Here is a 20,373-nt window from a genome sequence, read left to right as displayed (position 1 = left end):
GGTATTCAACTTACCCAAGTAGTTTAAGTTACCATCGCCAATAATGAGATAAATGGACATGATGCACCTCCTTATATGAGGCAATAAGCAAAACAACATCAGTCCTGTGCTATTCCTGCCAAAAACACATAATGTAAATCTAATCAAGAGGAAACATCAGACAAATATAGATTGAGAGACATTCTACCAAATAACTAACCTGTACTCTTTAAAAAATATCAAGGTCTTCAAAAACAAAGACAGACTGAGAAACTGTTCCAGATTACAGGTGACTAAACAAACTTGAAAACTAAATGCAGCCTGTATCCTAGATTGAATCTCTGACCAGAAAGAAGTTGTTGTTTTTTTTTTTAATTTGCTCTAAAAGGTATTACTGAGACAACTGGCAAAATCTGAGTAAGATCTGCAGATTTGCTATTAAGATTGTACTGAATAATACTTTCCCAATTTTGATAATGGCACTGTAGTTACTAAGAAAATGTCTTTGAATTTAGGAAATATTTATTTTATTTTTAAATTGAAATATAGTTGATTTACAATGTTTCAGGTGTCCAGCAGTGATTCGGTTTATACACACACATTCTTTTTCAGATTCTTTTCCATTACAGGTTACTATAAGATATTGAATATAGTTCCCTATGCTATACAGCAGATCCTTGTTGTTTATCTTATATATAGTAGTGTGTATCTGCTAATCCCAAACCCCTAATTTATCCCTCCCTCCCCTCCCCTTCAGTAACCATAGGTTTGTTTTCTATGTCTGAGTTTGTTTGTTTTGTAAATGACTTGATGTGTATTATTTTTTTAGATTACATATATAAGCGATATATAATGTTTGTCTTTCTCTGACTTACTTCACTTAGTATGATAATCTATGTTTGCAGCAACATAGGTCCACCCATGTTGCTGCAAATGGCATTATTTCATTCTTTTTTTATGGCTGAGTATGTTAGGAAATAAATATTTAAGTTTTTAGGGGTAAAGGGACATCATGTCTCTAAGTTACTCTCAAATGGTTAGGAAAAAAACCAGTATGCATGTAAAAAGAGAATGAGAAAGCAAAGGTGGTTAAATATCACCATTTGAGGAACACAGATGGAGGCTATTCAGGAATTTTTTGTCTATCCTTGTAAAATTTCTCTCGGATTGAAATTATTTTCAAATAAAAATCACAGGTTGAGGATAGTGATATTAGAATTTTAAAAGAACTGAAACCCCCCACCGTAGTAACAGGAGCACTGTACAGTTTACAAGGTGCTCTGAAGAGATCATCTATTTTGAACCCACAATGCCAAAACACAGAATTTATGTTATTCCCATTTGACACTAAGAGAAACCAAGGATTGGAAGCTCTAAGTGACCTGTACAGTATAAGACAATGGTAAAGGCTGACCCCAAATCTGGTTTGCTAAACTACTCTCCTAAATCTACTCCTCTTTTGAGGCTTAACAATTACTAGTTCCTTCGTAATTCTTTCCAACTCATACAAAACTCACCCTTGACCTCTAATTAAACAATGCTCATTTTCTAATTATTTCAGATGTTAATCTCACTCTTCCAAATAGAACTAATTACTGTTCTGGGAACAAAAAGCAGTTCTACTTATATTAGTACTCCAATTTAATACCAATTCCTTCTTCCCTGCTGTTACTAACACTCTAACCCCATCCACCACCAAACATGCACTCTTTTCACTCTTTCTCCTACCCACATTCTACTTCTTTAAGGACCAGTTTAAATCCAATCTATTCAAACAAGTATTTCCTGGGCAGCACAGCACGAGGTTAAGAGCTCTGGCTCTGATCCCAAAGAGATGTGGGCTTAAATCTCAACTCCACTACCGACTTGTGTAAGCAACTTGTTTAATTTCTCTAACGCCTCCGTCTCCTCCTTTATAAGAGGTCTTAGACTGCACCTCCCTCAGAGGGTTGTTGTGAAGATTAAATTAGGTAATGCAGAGGAAGTGCTTAAGAGATGAACATAAGTGTACACTAAACATTAACTACAAGAAACTAGGTACAAATTATGGCACTAAACTAACGTTAGGACACAAAAAAGATTGCGACCAAAGAAAGGAGAGCATACAGTAGAAAATGGAATTGACACACCTCTTAGAATGGCTGTCATCAAGAAGACAAGAGGTAACAAGTGTAACAAGTGTTGGCGAGGACATGGAGAAAAGGGAACCTTTGTGCACTGTTGGTGGGAATGTAAATTGGTGCAGCCACTATGGAAAACAGTATGGAGGTTCCTTAAAAAACTAAAAATACAACTGTTAATGGCCCAGCAATCCCACTTCTGGGTATATATCCAAGAGAAATGAAAACAGGATATCAAAAAGATATCTGCACTCCCATGTTTATTGCAGCATTATTCACAAGATATAGAAACAACCTAAGTGTCCATCAATGAATGAAGAAGGTGTTGTATACACATACAAAGGAATAATATTCAGCCTCGAGAAAGAAGAAAATTCTGCCATTTGCAACAACATGAACGAACCTTAAGGGCATTATGCTGAGTAAAATAAGTCAGACAGAGAAGGACAAATACTATATGATTATCACTTATATGTGGACTCTAAAAAACCTGAACTTGCAGTTACCAGGGGCTGGGGGATAGGAGAATTGAGGAGATGTTGTTAAATAGTACAAACCTGCAACTCCTGAAACTAAGGGAAATGAGTTCTGGAAATCTAATATACAGAATAGTGATTATAGTCAACAATACTATGTTATATGCTTCAAAGTTGCTCAGAGACTGGATTTTAAATGTTTTCACCACAAAAAAGAAATGATAATTATGTGACATGATAGAGGTGTTAGCTAATGCTTCAGTGGTAATCATATTGTAATACTGTAGACCCTTGAACAATGCAGGGGTTAGAGGCACTGACCACATGCAGTCAAAAATCTGCATATAACTTTACAGTTGGCCCTCCAAACCCACAGTTCCACATCTAACGATTCAACCAACCACAGATCATGTAGTACTGTAATATGTATTTAGTGGGAAAAAAAAAATCTACATATAAAAATCCACACAGTTCAAACCCATGTTGTTCAAGGGTAAACATGCATATAAATATTTCGAATCAGCAAGCTGTACACCTTAAACTTGCACAAAGTTAGATGTCGATTATATCTCAATAAAACACACACACATACACAGGCAATGCACTCACTGCTGGGGGGAAAAAGAAAATGGAATTGATTTTGTTAATCATACCTTAATAAAGTGGGAAAAAATTAAAAAGAAAAATGGAACTGGATATATAAAAACAATTATTAATGCACAGTGCAGAATGAGGTAGATGCCAAACCAAACAGCTCAAGACCCCAGATTCTAGATTCCAAACCAGACCATACCCAGTACCAAAAGACAAAGACATCACAAGAAAGGAAAACTACAGATCAATAACCCTTGTGACCACAGACTCAAAAATCCTTAACAGAAGACTAATAAATCGAATCTAGCAACATATAATAAGGACTATATACCTTGCCCAAGAGGGATTTATCCCAGGAATGCAAAGTTGGTTTAACATATGAAAATCAATGTAATACAACATTAACAGAACAAAGGATAAACCAATGTGACCTCAACAGACACAGAAAAAGCATTTGACAAAATCCAACACCCTTTCATGACAAGACAAAAACATTCAAACTAGGAATAGAAGGAAACTTCCTTAATTTGATAAAGGCCATCTACAGAAAGCCCACAGTTCACATTATACTTAATGGTTAAGACTGAATGCTCTTCCTCTAAGATTAGAAACAAGACAAGGATGTTCACTCCTGCCATTCCTATTCAACATTTTACTATAGGTTCTAGTCAGGAAAATTAGGCAAGAAAAAGAAACAAAAGGCACCAAGATTGGAAAGGAAATTATAAAACTTATCTTTATTCACAGTTAATATGGTCCTATATATAGAAGTCCTAAGGAATACACACACACACACACACACACAACGGGTTCAGCACAGCTGCAGGATACAGGATCAACATACAAAAATCAATTGGCTAATGTGCTAAAACATGTATGAACCTTGAGAATATTATGCTAAGTGAAATAAGCCAGTCACAAAAGGACAAATATTAGGAGTGGTTCTAGGAACTACTCAGGAGGTTCCTATAACAGTCAAATTCATAGAGACAGAAATTAGAATGGTGGTTCCCAAGGGTAAAGGGGAGGAGAGAATGGGGAGTTACTGTTTAATAGGTACAGAGTCTCAGTTTTGCAAGATGAAAAGAGTCACTGGTAGTGACAGTTGCACAACATTGTGAATGTGCTTAATTTCACTGAAATGCACACTCAAAAATGGTTAAGACAGCAAGTTGGCCATACCAAAATTTTAAATTTTTGTGCTTCAAAGGACATCAAGAAAGTGAAAAGGCAACCCTCAGAATAGGAGAAAATATTTGTAAATCATGTATCTAATAAAGGACTTGTATCTAGAACATATAAAGAGCTCTTACAACTCAACAATAAAAATATAACCAAATGTAAAATGGGCAGAGGATGTGAATAGACATTTCTCCAAATCAAATACACAAATGGCCAGTAAGCAAGTGAAAGGATGCTCAGCATTATCAGTCATTAGGGAAATGCAAATCAAAACCACAATAAGATACCACTTCACACCCACTAAAATGACTATAATCAAAAAGAACAATAACAAGTGTGGGTGAGGATGTGGAGAAAATGGAATACTCATACACCGCTGGTGGAATTGTAAAATGGGTGCAGCTGCTTTGGAAATAGTTTGGCAGCTCCTCAAAAAGTTAAACACAGAATTACCATATGCCCAGCAATTCCACCCCAAAGTACATACCCAAGAGAACTGAAAATGTACGTCCACACAAACACTTGCACACGAATGTTCACAGTATCACTATTCATAATAGCCCAAAAGTGAAAGCAACCTTAATGCCCATCAACTGATGAATGGATAAACAAAATGTGGTACAGCTACACAATGGAATATTTTTTGCCCATAAAAAGAATTAAGTATGTGCTACAACATGTATGAACTGTGAAAACATGCTAAGTGAAACAAGCAAGACAAAAGGCCACATATTATACGATTCTCTTTATATGAAATGTCCAGAATAGGCAAATCCATGCAGAGTATAGATTAATGGTTGCCAGGGGATGGAGTGATGGGGAGTGATTGCTAACAGGTATGGGTTTTTTTTTGGGGGGGGGGGATAAAAAAATGTTCTGGAATTAGGTAGTTGTGATGATTGCACAATTCTGTAAATATACTAAACCACTGAATCATGTACTTTTTAAAAGAGTGAACTTTATGGTATGTGAATTTAATCTCAATAAAGCTGTTAGAAAAAAAAATTGAGGGAGAAATTGAAGGAGACATTCAGAGAAGGAGGAACTGAGGACAGGGCAAAAGGTGGAAGGGATAAAGCTAAACAGATAAGCTCAGCACAGACAAGAGTTTGGGCTTCAATTCCAGAGTCACTAGGAAGGCAGCAGAGGTTTCTAAGAAATAGTGAGCGACAGGCTCAGAACTGTGGCTTGAGCATGATTAACTTGCAGCAGTGTAGAGAATGCACATTTTCTGTCCCTTTCTATTTTTACATGGTAAGATTCTCACTTATATGCCTCACATCACCTAGGGATTCACAAGAAGAATATTAAGTAAAACATATTTCTCTGACAGCCTTTGTATGGTCAATTATCAAAGTAATGCTTAAAAATACATTTTAAATTAGTGCATATTTCACACCACACAGCACTATTTCCTTGTGTTTTAGGGGGATACTCCAAAAGAATAAGAGTAAGAAGGGACCCAAGTCAACAAAACACAGATGTCAAAATTATAAAAACATTCAGTATCACTGCAGCAAGCTGTTCAATAAATGCTGGCTGACTCAAAACCACTAGTAAGAATAGCGAAACAAGTGACTTGGTTTAATCTTGTTTGTTATTATACAAATCCAATCAATTGCTGTTTGCAGAAAATATCTTGTAAGGTTCAAAGTATAAAATTCCAAGTTTCAATCTGTTTTGAACATTCCATCTGAAACGGGAAGTCAGCTGAGTCATGGTCACACAACATACTACTGCCTAGAATTCAAAATGCTTTTCCCTAGTTACAAGAGTAGAAATGCTAGGATTTCTGCTTCATAACCAGCTCACACAGAGTATGCAATTCATTTTAAAAGTAAGACCACCTTAATATGACATTTAAACTATACAGTTGGCCCTCCATATCCCGGGTTCCAAATCCACAGATTCAATCAACCAAGGATCAAAAAAAATTCCAGAAAGTTCCAAAAAGCATAACCTGAATTTGCCATACATGGGCAACTGTTCACATAACATTTACCTTGTATTTACAACTATTTATATAGTATTTACATTGTATCAGTTATTATAAGTAAACTAAAGACGATTTAAAGTACACAGGAGAGGGCTTCCCCGGTGGCGCAGTGGTTGGGAGTCTGCCTGCCAATGCAGGGGACGCGGGTTCGCGCCCTGGTCTGGGAAAATCCCACACACCGCGGAGCGGCTGGGCCCGTGAGCCACAATTACTGAGCCTGCGCGTCTGGAGCCTGTGCTCTGCAACAAGAGAGGCTGCGATGGTGAGAGGCCCGCGCACCGCGATGAAGAGTGGCCCCCGCTTGCCGCAACTAGAGAAAGCCCTCGCACAGAAACGAAGACCCAACACAGCCATAAATAAATAAATTAATTAAATATAAATAAATAAATAAAGTACACAGGAGAATGTGTACAGGTTATATGCAAATACTATACCACTTTATATAAGGGATTCGAGCATCCTTGGATTTTGCTATGGGCTGGGGTGTGGGTTCTGGAACCAATCCCCCTCATATACTGAGGGACAACTGTATTTTCATGTTGTTGGTCTTTTGGGTTTGTTTTTTTTTTGAGAAACCATGCCTTGGTTGAATGTTACTTTCTCTCTTTTAAATCTTAAAATCTCCCTTTTACTGACATTATTCAGCTCCTCTAACATCCCCCCTATAACACAATGTTTCTTAATATTTGCAGAGCCATGAGCCTTTGAAATCTGATAAATGCTGAGGATCTTTTTTTTTTTTTTTAAAAGCACACATTCAGTTTTTCAAACTACCTCATACCACCTGTGGTCCCTCTGTGGAATCCAGGATGAGAAACCCTGTTCTGGTGGCACAATGCCACTCTAACTTCATTGGGGTATTCTTTTGAAGAATGCATATCACAAGCCCAGTCCTATGTTTCATTTTCTTACCAGGGTTCAGTTTACTACTGGTGAAAGCCAAAAACACGCAACTTTTATGTCTAACAATAGAAGAGCTACCTTCAGAATAACCCTTCAAAAAACCTGCAATCATTATAGTTGGCCAATTTAAAAAAGACTTGTAATTATTGTAACCTCAACTATTTAAAATTATACCTCAGTTTCAACTAATTGTTTGGCATATCCTAAAATGAAAGAAACACTGAGCTAATGTAAAGGTAAAAGTACTGGGTAAACTTTTAGCTTATTTCCTTCAAAGGGGTCAGGGAGAGAGCCTGATGTGATGCACTGAGAACAAACACATCACCTACGTGATATTCCTGCCAAAAAGGTTCAACCTGAATCTAATCATACAGAAACAACCAGACAAATCCAAACTGAAGCCTGCAAAAACAACTAGTCTGGACTATTCCAAAATGTCCATGTCATGAGAGGGGAAGAAATGCATAAGGAACTGCTCCTGATGGAAGGAAATTACAGATGACTAAATGCAACCCTGGATTAACGAACTGAGAGAAAAGAACAAACTACATTTTAAAAGATACTATTAGGGGTTTTCCTGGTGGCACAGTGGTTAAGAATCCGCCTGCCAATGCAGTGGACACGGGTTCGATCCCTGGTCCAGGAAGATCCCACATGCTGCAGAGCAACTAAGCCCGTGCACCACAACTACTGAGCCCGTGTACCACAACTACTGAAGCCCGCGCACCACAACTACTGAAGCCCGCGCACCTAGAGCCTGTGCTCCGCAACAAGAGAAGCCACCGTGATGAGAAGCCCGCGCTCCGCAACGAAGAGTAGCCCCGCCTCGCCGCAACTAAAGAAAGCCTGCGCGCAACAACCAAGACCCAACGCAGCCAGAAATAAAATAAATTTAAAAAAATTAAATAGCTACCCGACCCCCCCGAAAAAATGTCCAAAAAAAAAGACATTAGGACAACTGGGAAAATTTGAATATGGACCAAATAGTACTGTAACAAAGTTAAACTTCCCCGACTGTGATAATTTGATTGCTGTTATGTAGAATGCCCTTGTTCTTGGGAGTTACATGTTGTCTTATTTAGGGGTGAGAGGGCATGATAAAACAAATTTGGCAAAATATTAGTAACTGGTAAACCTAGGTGGAGATACAGGTGTTCACTGCACTATTCTTGCTACTTTGCTGAAGATTAGAATGATTTTTAAAATTTTTTAAATGAGAGGACATTTTCTCGATTTTGAGTGAGAGACGTCGTAAGTCAATCTGACAAGAATATATACAGCCATATCTATTTTAGTCTTTCCAATTATGGGCAATACTTCTGAGGTTGTCATAAAACAGAACTGTAAAGGACTGTATTTTATACTTGCACACTTACTTCAGATGCCAAAACTCACAAGAGTTACAGAATGGTACTCAGATTTTTTAATGATGTTTATATTTAAAATTTCCAGAGGGTTGTTACACATTTTAAAATTAGGCTTACAGTTTGTGATTCATTTATTCTACCAATTGATATACCACATAGCTGCCAAATAAAGCTAGAAAGAAACCTACTAATATGAAATTGCTGGCCTACAAACTACATCACAGGAAAGCAACAGAAAAGCTTAACAAAATCAGAAGATGATTTTTTTTTTTTTCCAGATAAAGTTTGGTGAATTCCAAGAGCAGGGTCCACCTTATCTAGGAAGACCTAATGCTCTGGTTTACTCCTGCTGCCCCTAGTCTTTTCTTATTTAGCATGTCCCAAGTAAAGGTGTCTCAGATAAAAACGTTCCAGTTTAGATGCTACTTTATATGGTATGTAGCATCTTTAACGACTTCTCTTAAATGATGACATTTAATGGTTGGCTTAGGGAGAAAAAAAATCAGCATAACATGAAGCATGTAGTTCTACTTTAGACAACACACCCTACATTATAGTAAATTAGTAAAATGGTCACGAAATATATTCAGGGAATTGTTCTCACATTTTCAGAAAGAAAGGAGAAACCAAAGTTATCTTTCTTCTATTGTGCAATATAAAATACTGCCTAGCTGTAAGAACCCTATAGTGAGAGTCAAAAGGCCTGTTTGACTCCCAGCTCTGTCACTTGTTAGAGACTATAACCTTGACCATAGCTTCCTCATCTGTAAAATGAAGGGATCAGAATATTGGCTGGGATCATGGTCCAGACCTAAATATTCAATGATTCTATCACACTGGATATATATATATATATTTAAGTTAGATAAGTTGAGTTACAAGAGATTTTTTACAACTATAAACTGTAACTTACCATCTTCTCTCTCCAAACTCCTATTTCTGTTCTCACATCTATTCTGTTCAGAGGCTGGGTCAATCTCCCATTCAGCCAAGATAGAGACCCTGTGTATTTACTCCTCTCACAACTAATCACAGACTAAGTAGCTGTCAAACCCCATATTCCACATCTTTAGTATCTCACACTCTCCCCTCTTTTCTGCTACCATTTTAATTCAGGTCTTCATCACACCTCTTGCCCAGATCACTAGTTATCATTTGTCTATCCTATCACCACCCCACCTAAAAGCACCTAGTAGCTTCCCACAATGTAAGATTTATGCAAAAAGTCCTCAACCTGATATTCAAGAAACTCTACACCTGCCCGCACCCTTATATGTCAATCCAACTGAACTACTTACTGCTATTTCAAATTTCCCTATACTTTCTGGATTTTGTGCCTTCATTTCTGCTGTTGTTCCTACATTGCCTTTTTCTCTGCCTTTAAAAACTGATTCCATTCTTTAAAATTTAGTTCCAATGGCGATCTCACAGATCTAGACATTATAGCTCTCTTTTGAATGCCCAGGATACCGACAAAAAGTGACAATTTCAATGGCCAACAGTAAATTAAGATAGTTTACCTCGTGTGAGCAACTAAACTTAGCTATTGTGCCAATTTTAACTGGCACGGGCTACCTGGCATGTTGTCTTGAGGGTTTGCAGTTTAGCAGAGGGAAAGGAGAATGGCAATATAACTTTGTCATTCATTCAGAGACTAGAGTTTCCAAACGGGGTCTATACAATGGGAATTTGGAGTTCCGTGGTATTAAAAGATATTTAACATTTAAAGATTTAACGTTAAAAATCCAAATGTTTGGGCTTCCCTGGTGGCGCAGTGGTTGAGAGTCCGCCTGCCAATGCAGGGGACGCGGGTTCGTGCCCCGGTCCTGGAGGATCCCACATGCCGTGGAGCGGCTGGGCCCGTGAGCCATGGCCGCTGAGCCTGTGCATCCGGAGCCTGTGCTCCGCAATGGGAGAGGCCACAGCAGTGAGAGGCCCGCGTACTGCAGAAAAAAAAAAAAAAAATCCAAATGTTTGGTTATCTTCCTGAAACATTAAGACCTACAACAGTGTGGGTGACTTTGCCCTCCAGGGGACCTCTGGCGGTATCTGAAGACATTTTTGATTGTCACATCTGAGTATTTCTGGTAGATGCTGCTGAACATCCCACAATGCACAGGCCAGAATTCACAATAATTAATGATCTGGTCAAAATGTCAACAGTGCCCAGGGTGGGAAATTCTGATCTAGAAGTGTTGCTTGTATGTGTGAGTTGTGCCTCCCCAAAGATTTTTAAAAATTTTTCAAGGTGAAGAACCACGCCTCTTGTGAAGCAACACAATAAAGTCCAAAGCATACCAGTGGTGTGGCCTCCTGAAAGCTACTTAACCTCTTTGTGCATCAAAGTCTTCACCTATAAAACAGGAACAGTAAAAATACCTACCTCACAGTGTTCCAGGATCAGATGAGTCAATATAAGACCTTCAAAAAAGTGTGCCAGGCAGACAGAAAAAACATTCAATAAATTCAGCTACTTCCATTCTTCCCTTCCCTAGTGCCTAGTATTCCATTTGGAACATATAAGATGCTCAAGAAATGTTTACTGAATGAATATAGGATAATGCCTTCCTGGGGAGAGCACAAATGGGTAAAGACATACTCTCCTTATTTGTGAAAAAGGAAGCACAGAGCTAAGGATGGAGTTGAAAGGAAGCATTTACCCACCTAATCATCTCTCTCCCTCCTCAGGAAACTTTTAACCTTTAGGAAATGTTACCTTCTCCCAGGGTCCTTAGTACACAGTGCCCTGTTGTTTTTCCTTTTCATTCCTTCTGACCAACTGAAGAGCCTTAAGTATATGAATGGAATGGTATCTTCTTTTGACTCTTACATCATCTACCTTGTATTAGTTATTTATGTACCCATGACAGTCCTCCTCCTAGACTGCACATGCTCTCCGTGGCCAGGGACAACACTTGACTCCTTTTTATAAAACCCTAGGGACCTAACAGACCTTAGCAACTAGCTGGCCCAAGCCTCTTGTTTTATAGATTAGGAACAGAGAGGCTAAGTGATTTGCCAAGAGTCAAGGTCATACTGTAAGTGCCAAAGCTGGGATTCAGACCCTGATACATAGCTGATACAGAGACTCCAAGTTCTATCCAACTGTAATAGCATGTAAAAATTATACCTGTGGTAGAGACAATTTTTAATTTATAGTCCCAGAAAACCTCCATAGGAATTACACTGATATAGTTACCTGACAAAGCAAAAACAGAAAGAGAAACAGACTGATACCTCCAAGCTCCTTTCTGAAATTACACCTTAAAAATTCAACCTGTTTTATTTAACGGTTTCATATCTTAACATATCTTTAATAGCTTTTGACAAAACTTATTTAAATATAGTTATTTAGTCAGTGACATCGGGTTTAATTTCCTTTAAATGATTCTGTAATTATTTTGAATAACAGAAAATCTCTTATTTGGTAAGACGATGACGTCCATCCTTCACCGACTGAACAGATTCTTAAATGATCACTTTAACAAATTAATATCTATAAAACTCAAAAGACTAGCAGTTTGAAATGATTCTATATGCTGAAAAATATTCAGATGATTTGAACTGTGAATGTTAATTAAGAACCTCAACACAAACATAAAACTTACAATCACCAAACACAAACTACACTAAGACCTGAGACAGAGAAATTTTATTTTATTCTGTTCAAGTGAAAGAAAGCTGCTCACTGATTAGGTTAATCTAGAAGTTTCTCTGAGTGTCCCAATACCATGAAAAAGAAAACGGCGAATAAGAAAGGAAAAGACTGTAAGACAGAAAATGAATGTGAAAAAGAGTTAAATACGGTGCAATGCCCTGATGCTTAAGCAATTACAGCTCAATAAAGCTCAACATTTCCATAAAGCCATCGTTTAAAAAAACCAAAAAACCCCTTTGTGGTGATGATTTAAATTACCAGAGCAAAAGCACTCAGATCCAAGAGGAATGAGAACCACTTACTGGGAACAGATTTTTAATTATTTTACCAGCTGATAAAAAGAGCACACACCGAACGCAGATATAAATATATTTTCAAAAGAAAACAAAACGCAGTTTATGCTTGGTAAAGTTCAAGGGCAAAACTGCTTCCAGTGCAACAGAATCCGCCTGACTGCAATGTGTTGAAAAAAAAAAATGCGAACACATAGGATCTTTTTATAAAGGCAACAATTTGAGTTACAAAGTAATAACGGGGAAGCCAAAACAGTTTGACAGCCCGCCATAAGGGCCGCCTCAATCATGAGTCACACAATGCCTGCAACCATTTACAATAGTAATTAATGCACAAGTCCCCTAATTAAATTCTAAAAGGGTGAGAATGCTTTAACTAAGTTTACAAGAATTGCTTTTCGCTGTTCCCCCCCCCACAAAGAAAGGAACACACGCGTAATTACGCATCTCCCCGCAATCCCTCCATCCAGTATTCCCTCCGGCCTCTTCTCCGTGTCTGCTCCCTGCGTGCGAAAGAAAATGACACCGGGTAACTTCTAAACCCAGCAAGGGCGAGCCAGAGTGGAAATACAAGATTAATAGGTCGAGAGGCGGTAAGCTCGCCCATCTTACCTGCTAAGATTTCTTTCTACGTCTTTGGTAGCTTTAGCTTCCAATTCTCTGGAACAGAAAAGAAAAAGGGAGAGAGAGAGAGAGATGCGCATGAAAACGGAGCTGCTGCGGCAGAGGCTCGCGCCGGGGCCGGATGGGGAGGGGGAGGGGGAGGGGAGCCCGGGGGGGCTCACAAAGCTGCGGGCTGCAACCCCGACTGCGGTCAGGCGGCGCGGGCGAGCTGCAGCCCCCGGCCTGGCCCCAGTCGTGCAGCGCGGCCCCTCCGGGCCTCCCGTTCGGCCTCCGCAGCAGCGCAGCCGGTTTCCCTCACGCCGAGGCCCGAGGTCTCGGGGACGCCCGGCGCCGCCGCTGCAGCCCGCAGTTGCGGGCCCTGCGGCAGCGCCCGAGGCTCCTCCCGCCCGGAGGGAGGCCCCCGCCCCACTCACCTCATGTGTGTAAAGTGCACAAGCAAGTGGGGCGCGGCGAGTGAGGCTCGCGAGCCTCAAGCCCTCCGTAGCGCCGCGGGGAGAAGCCCGAGCCGCTGCACCAGCGCCATTTTCTACACCGACCCGCTGCCGCCGCCGCCGCCGCCGCCACCACCGCCGCCGCTGCAGGCCCCAAGCCGGAAGTGAATGCCCCACTCGGCAACCCCTTCCGGGGGTGCCGCGGCCACCGGCCTCAAGATGGAGGCCGTAGCAACTAGAGCCGCAGACGGGGTAGGCCCTTGGCAACCGCCCCGGCGCAGCGCGGCCGCCGGCTGGACCTCCCTGGGGGGATGGGGGTGGGTCACAGCCTCCGAGGCGCCCAGCACAGCGGCAGGGGCCCCGCCGAACTCCGAGCCCAGCCTTTCTTGGCACGGCCGCCTCGGATTCTGACTTGAGTCCCTCTCCTTCTTTGCTGCGACACAAGTTTCCTTCCCTGCTGCCCAGCCCCTCCCCCACCAAAACACAGCAGAAAAAAAAAAAAAAAAAATCGCCTAAACCGCAAATTCTACCCCAGCCGCAGCATGATGATTCCGCGCTGCTTTTGAAATCCGCCACTTCTAATTATTTTTGACCTTGGGCCAATTATTTAACCTCTCTGCTTCTCTGTTTCCTCCTCAGGTAAGAATGCATACCTGAGGATGACAGTGAGGTTTAAAAGCGATTTTTATCCTTCGAATTTTGCAGACCATTTGACTCAGCAATTCCACTTGCATGAACTTATGTTCAAAAAATCCTAGAAAGCTACAGATAATGTCACCATCGTGATATTAAGTCCTGCGCTGATGGTGGTGAAAAATTGTGAACGGCCAAAATGTCCAACATTACGACATGGCTTTAAAAACTGAACTCCTGTAAATAGTACTGCAATGAACTTTGTGGTAAATGTCTCTTTTTGAATTATGGTTTTCTCAGGGTATATGCCTAGTAGTGGGATTGCTGGGTCATATGATAGTTCTATTTTTAGTTTTTTAAGGAACCTCCATAGTGTTCTCCATAGTGGTTGTTCATTGCAGTTTACAATAGCCAGGACATGGAACCAACCTAAATGTCCATCAACAGATGAATGGATAAAGAAGATGTGGCACATATATACAATGGAATATTACTCAGCCTTAAAAAGAAACAAAATTGAGTTATTTGTAGTGAGGTGGATGGACCTAGAGTCTGTCATACAGAGTAAGTCAGAAAGCGAAAAACAAATACCGTATGCTAACGCATATATATGGAATCTTAAAAAAAAAAAATGGTACTGATGAACCTAGTTCAGAATTAAAGAGGTAGACATAGAAAATGGACTTGAGGACATGGGGTGGGAGGGCGAAGCTGGGGTGAAGTGAGAGTAGCATCGACATATATACACTACCGAATGTAAAATAGTTGGCTGCTGGGGAGCAGCAGCATAGCACAGGGAGATCGGCTCTTCGCTTTGCCATAACCTAGAAGGGTGGGATAAAGAGGATGGGAGAGAGGCTCAAGAGGGAGGGGATATGGGGACATGTGTATGCATATGACTGATTTGCTTTGTTGGGCAACAGAAACTAGCACAGTATTGTGAAGCAATTATACTCCAGTAAAGATCTATTTTAAAAAAAAACGGAACTACTGCATGCGTTAGGATAATATAAAAATGCTGGAGAGGAAGAATAATGGCACAGCGGAAAATGGTTACAATAGACTAAGTAAAAAAGCAAGTTCCTAAGTAGCTCACACTGTGAAAGCATGTAGATACAGTAAGATACTTATATATGAAGACAGTAAGATACATATGTGTACATAAAGTAAAAATATATACCTACATGTAGATACAAGATACATACCTATGGGTAGATACAGCAATATACATACCTGTATATACAATAAGATACATATATTCATGTGCGTATGTGTGTATTCTTTCCATCCTCTCAAAACGCTTTCTCTTTTTTTTCTTTTTGGCTGCACTGGATCTTCGTAGCTGCACAGGCTTTCTCTAGTTGCTGAGAGCGGGGGCTACTCTTCGTTACCGTGCGCAGGCTTCTCATTGTGGTAGCTTCTCTTGTTGCAGAGCACGGGCTCTAGTCACATGAGCTTCAGTAGTTGTGGCACGCAGGCTCAGTAGTTGTGGCGTATGGGCTTTGTTGCTCTGCGGCATGTGGGATCTTCCCGGACCAGTGCTCAAACCCGTGTCCCCTGCATTGGCAGGCGGATTCTTAACGACTGCGCCACCAGGGAAGTCCCTCACAACGCTTTCTCCCCCCTAATCTAAAGATGATTCCAACTCTGTGCTTGCAATCCATTCCTTCTCAGGAACCTCACTTTACGGATCATCCCATTTTCCTCTTTCTACTGCTTTGATCCTTTCATTGCCTTAAAACATGCCCAAATCTCTCCCATTAAAAAGAAACAAAACCTCCTTTGACTGCCCAGTTCCTGTCCTCTGTCAGGGAGATGTGTAATAAGTTAATGTATAAGGGAATGAATGGATGCACAGAAAGTCCTAAAGCATATGTACCAAAATGTTAACTGATGATATAGTTAAGTTTTTAGTTTCCTTCTCTTAATGTATCTGGCTCTTTTTTTCATTTTTATACAATGAGCACGTAAAAAAAATTTTTTTTAATCTGGTTTGCAAAATGTAAAATGTAGGGGGCACCAAATAAATGCTAGTGACTTTCCTTTTCTTGCCATATCCCTAAGTTCGATTCATCCATGCATATATTTGGGTTTGTTTTCTTTTATTGTTCTTTCTACTTAAAGCATTAAAAATTATATTACAGCATTTCTTTAGGAGTTAAAAAATGAACATGTATATATAGAACAGTATGCTTTCATACCAGGTTTATGAATAGTTTTCCACAAGAGCATAAAGCAATGTAATATTTATCAACATTTACACAGCTGTTAAGATTAACTGATTTTTTTAAAAAATTAGACTTCCTTAGGTTTGAATAAATCATTGATTCTCATTTGGGGCAATTTGGCTCCCTAACCCTCACACAAAGATTTAGCAATTTCTGGTTTCTGATGGTCACAACTGGATGCTACTGATACCTAGTGGGTAGAGGCCAGGGATTCTGCTAAACATCCTACAGTGCACAGCACAGCCCCACTTCCCCCAGCGGGAGAGTATCTGAAACAAAATACCAATAGCACCCAAGGTTGAGAAACCCTGGAACTAATTCCCAGCTCCAAGGAAGCTGAGAAGATATAATTTCTTGAAGATCTTTCCAGAGTGGTTTGACACAATCACATAGGACTCCTTCAGGGCTGCATTATGAAGGCATGCTAATCACTTTTTGATTATCTCTTAAACTTGGTGCATAGGGATAGGTCAAAGAAGAATGACAACAGAAAACCAGCACTGATTCCTTATCAGAAACCTACTGGACTTCCCTGGTGGTCCAGTGGTTAAGACTCCATGCTTCCAATACAGGGGGCATGGGTTCAATCCCTGGTTGGGGAAGTTCCACATGCTGTGGCCAAAAAAAAGAAAAGAAGCCTACTAAGGGGTCTTCTCTTATTATTCTTTCTCTTTATTAATAATTAGTCTCTCTATTGAATATTTCCCATCATCATACAAACATATTCTAGTAACTTCCACAATAAGAAAAAAATGGAAACAAAACAAAAAACAACTCCATGGATGGCTCATTCCTCTCCAGCTTCATTTCTTTTCTTTTTTTCTCTCTTTCCCAGAAAAACTTCTTGAAAAGGTGTTCTATACCAGTTGCTCACCTCCTTTCCCAGCCCACTCTAACCTGACATCCCCACTCCTGCCCCCAAATAGCTCTTATCAAAGTCAGAAATGACCTTGAAGCTCTCAAACTCAATAGTAACATTTCTATCCTGCTCTTGATTTACTTCATTTTTTTTTTTTTGGCTGCCGTGGGTCTTCATTGCTGCACGCGGGCTTTCTCTAGTTATGGCGAGCGGGGGCTACTCTTCGTTGCAGTGCGCGGGCTTCTCATTGCGGTGGCTTCTCTTGTTGCGGAGCACGGGATCTAGGCACGTGGGCTTCAGTAGTTGCAGCATGCAGGCTCAGTAGTTGCAGCACATGGGCTTAGTTGCTCCGTGGCATGTGGGATCTTCCTGGACCAGGGCTGGAACCCACGTCCCCTGCATTGGCAGGCAGAATCGTAACCACTGCGCCACCAGGGAAGCCCCTGATTTAATTTTTAGCTGTATTTGTCACAGCTGACCAGTCCCGCCTTCTTAAGATAGCTTCTTTTCCGGAATGTCTTGGCAGCACATTCTCCTGGGTTTCTTTTTACCTCTCTAGCCATTTCTTGTTTTTGTATCCTTTGCCGTCATCTCTTGCTTTGTACCAAATAAATGTTGGAGAACCCCAAGGCTTTGTTCCAGACTCTTCCCCCTCTCTGTCTCAAGTTTCTCCTTGGGATGGGTAATTCCATCCTTTCTCTTGTATTTAAATACTATTTAAATGTAGATGACTCTCAAATTCATATTTTTAGCCCATATCTCACCTGTGTACCCCAGAATGCTAAAATGCCAGTCTGTCTGGGCAACAAATATATGTGCTAGGTACTGTGCTAGGGCCCAGTTCTCAGCAACACAGGAGCAACTACTCCTGTGCATTAAGTCTTAAGAGGCAGACAGATTTTTTCTTTTTAAAGCAAACTATAAAGTCTATAATTATAAACTATGACAAGTGCACAGATGGAAAGAAATGTTGTGCTAAGCATGAAACAAAGGAACATTACATAGATTGTGTGGTCAAAGAAGGTTTCTTTGAAAATGTAAAGCTTCATCTGAGAGCTGAAAGAAAAGGGGCAGCCAACCCAGCACCTAGGGAACAGCAGAGGAAGGGTCTCAGGCTGGAGGCTTAAACTGTGTGTCCTCATTGTGGATGAAAACAGGCTTTGTTTTGTATTTAGCTTTAAATCCACTGGTGCCACCATTTTTACTTACTTGTATAAACAATTAGGAACAAAACCAGAAACAAGGTTCTGTACAGAGTAATGGGTTTCACTAACATAGCTGGTTTAAGTAAGCAAATGCCATTTCCTACAACAAGCATATTCTCTAGATTTAAAGTGAATATTATAGTATGTTGCATGCCTTATGGTTGAAGTTTCCAGTTTGAGAATTTGTATATAACATCAAATGACTTTCCTACCATAGCTTTTTATGGAATAGCTCTGGAAGAATCTGTAACTATCTCAGGAAGCTTCTTCTTCTTAGTGAGCATAGTAAGAAACAGAGGCTGTACAAAATTAAACGTAAATAAGATCTTTTCTCCATTTGTCTTTCTTCCTTGGGTTTTTTGTTCCTTTGGTTTCTGAGGTTACCAGAGCTTAAGTATTCTTCAACCCTCTCTTCCTTATCTAAGAAGGGTAAATGACTAGCCTAATACTTGAAAAATTATGTACTTGAAAGGATTATTTTTTCTCCCAAGTCTCTACCAAATACCATCGTGAAACATATATATATATATACATATTTAAATAAAGCTCACTCAAAATATTTTTAAATTTAGAAAAATTTTCACAATAATGTAAAATGGATATTGAAAACATGAACACAAATGAGATTTCCTGGAAAGAGTATAGTTATTTTATTTAACTGAAATCTATTTGGTACTTAATACATGCCAATTATACATTGTTCTAAGTACTTTAAAAATATTAACTGATCATTATCATTGTCCTCACACAGCCCAATGATGTTATCCCCATTTTACAGATGAGGATAATTAACTTGCCCAGAGTCACCTAAAAAGTGGTAAAAATCAAGCAATTTGGCTTCCGAGCCTAGATCACTAACCACTACATTGTAGATCTTTTTTTCTCAACTGAATTAGACCCCGCAGCTCCCTTTGATAAGAAATATTTTGTAACACCACCCTTTCTATCCCTAAATGATCATCGTAGATAGTATAAGCTACCTAACATATAATTTTAAAATCACATAAAATGACATATCTGAAATAAAGAATTCAAAGAAAAGTAAATAAAATAAAATGTCTTTCACTATGTAAATACTTGGTTATGGTCTACACTGGAAGACTCAGTAAAGTAGGCAGATCCTGGCACCTATGTGTTGGATCACTCCTACAAATGCAGCAGTGTTGAAATAACTACTCATACACCAAGAACTGTAGTGACGCTGGAGATGTAATTTATCTGAAGAGAGGACAACTCTCAGTCAAGTTCTGAACAACTAGAGAACAATTCTCTTTCAATTTAAGGGAACATTGAATTACTGAAAATTTAAGTGTATAGTAATGCTGAATAAAGTAAAGAGTTAGGTCCTTGGATAATTACAAACATGCTTTCACTCATGAGAATGTCGGGGGGGTCCTACATTTTGTGGGACTGTCCCTGTCCAGCCCCTCTCCACTGAATCCCACCTCTTTGTGACAGCCCAAACCCCTTCAGCAGTTTCCCCCACCCCTCTGAGGAGTGGAGGTGAAATATTACCCTATGGAGAACCATTGCTGTGGACTGAGGAAAGAGCGGAGGAATGCTATTCCAGTGACAACCTAGCAAGGCACGATTAACAGGATTAAGGGTAGTATAATGGGGACAATTGATGCTTCTCAGATTGATGTGTCAGAATTTAGCCTTATTCCAGACTTCCCTGCTGGCGCAGTGGTTAAGAATCCACCTGACAATGCAGGGGGCACGGGTTCGAGCCCTGGTCCGGGAAGATCCCACATACCGTGGAGTAACTAACCCTGTGCGCCACAACTACCGAGCCTGCGTGCTGCAACTACTGAAGCCCGCGTGC

General features: G+C 40.0%; 1 protein-coding gene across 1 annotated transcript in view; it reads right to left on the bottom strand.

Moving 5' to 3' along the window:
* The window catches only part of TNRC6A (trinucleotide repeat containing adaptor 6A), a gene marked incomplete at its 3' end in the record, with an annotated part of 215,375 nt that overhangs the window by 87,888 nt on the left and 107,114 nt on the right, over nt 1-20,373 (bottom strand). Inside the window, exon 4 of the mRNA XM_079719619.1 lies at nt 13,181-13,228. Within this exon, the coding sequence (XP_079575745.1) occupies nt 13,181-13,228 (48 nt within the window). The remainder of the gene's footprint in view (nt 1-13,180; nt 13,229-20,373) is intronic.

The sequence above is a fragment of the Hyperoodon ampullatus genome (genome assembly GCF_949752795.1).
Source record: "Hyperoodon ampullatus genome assembly, chromosome: 14".
Lineage (NCBI taxonomy): Eukaryota > Metazoa > Chordata > Mammalia > Artiodactyla > Ziphiidae > Hyperoodon > Hyperoodon ampullatus.
This window is presented reverse-complemented; position numbering and strand designations above follow the sequence as displayed.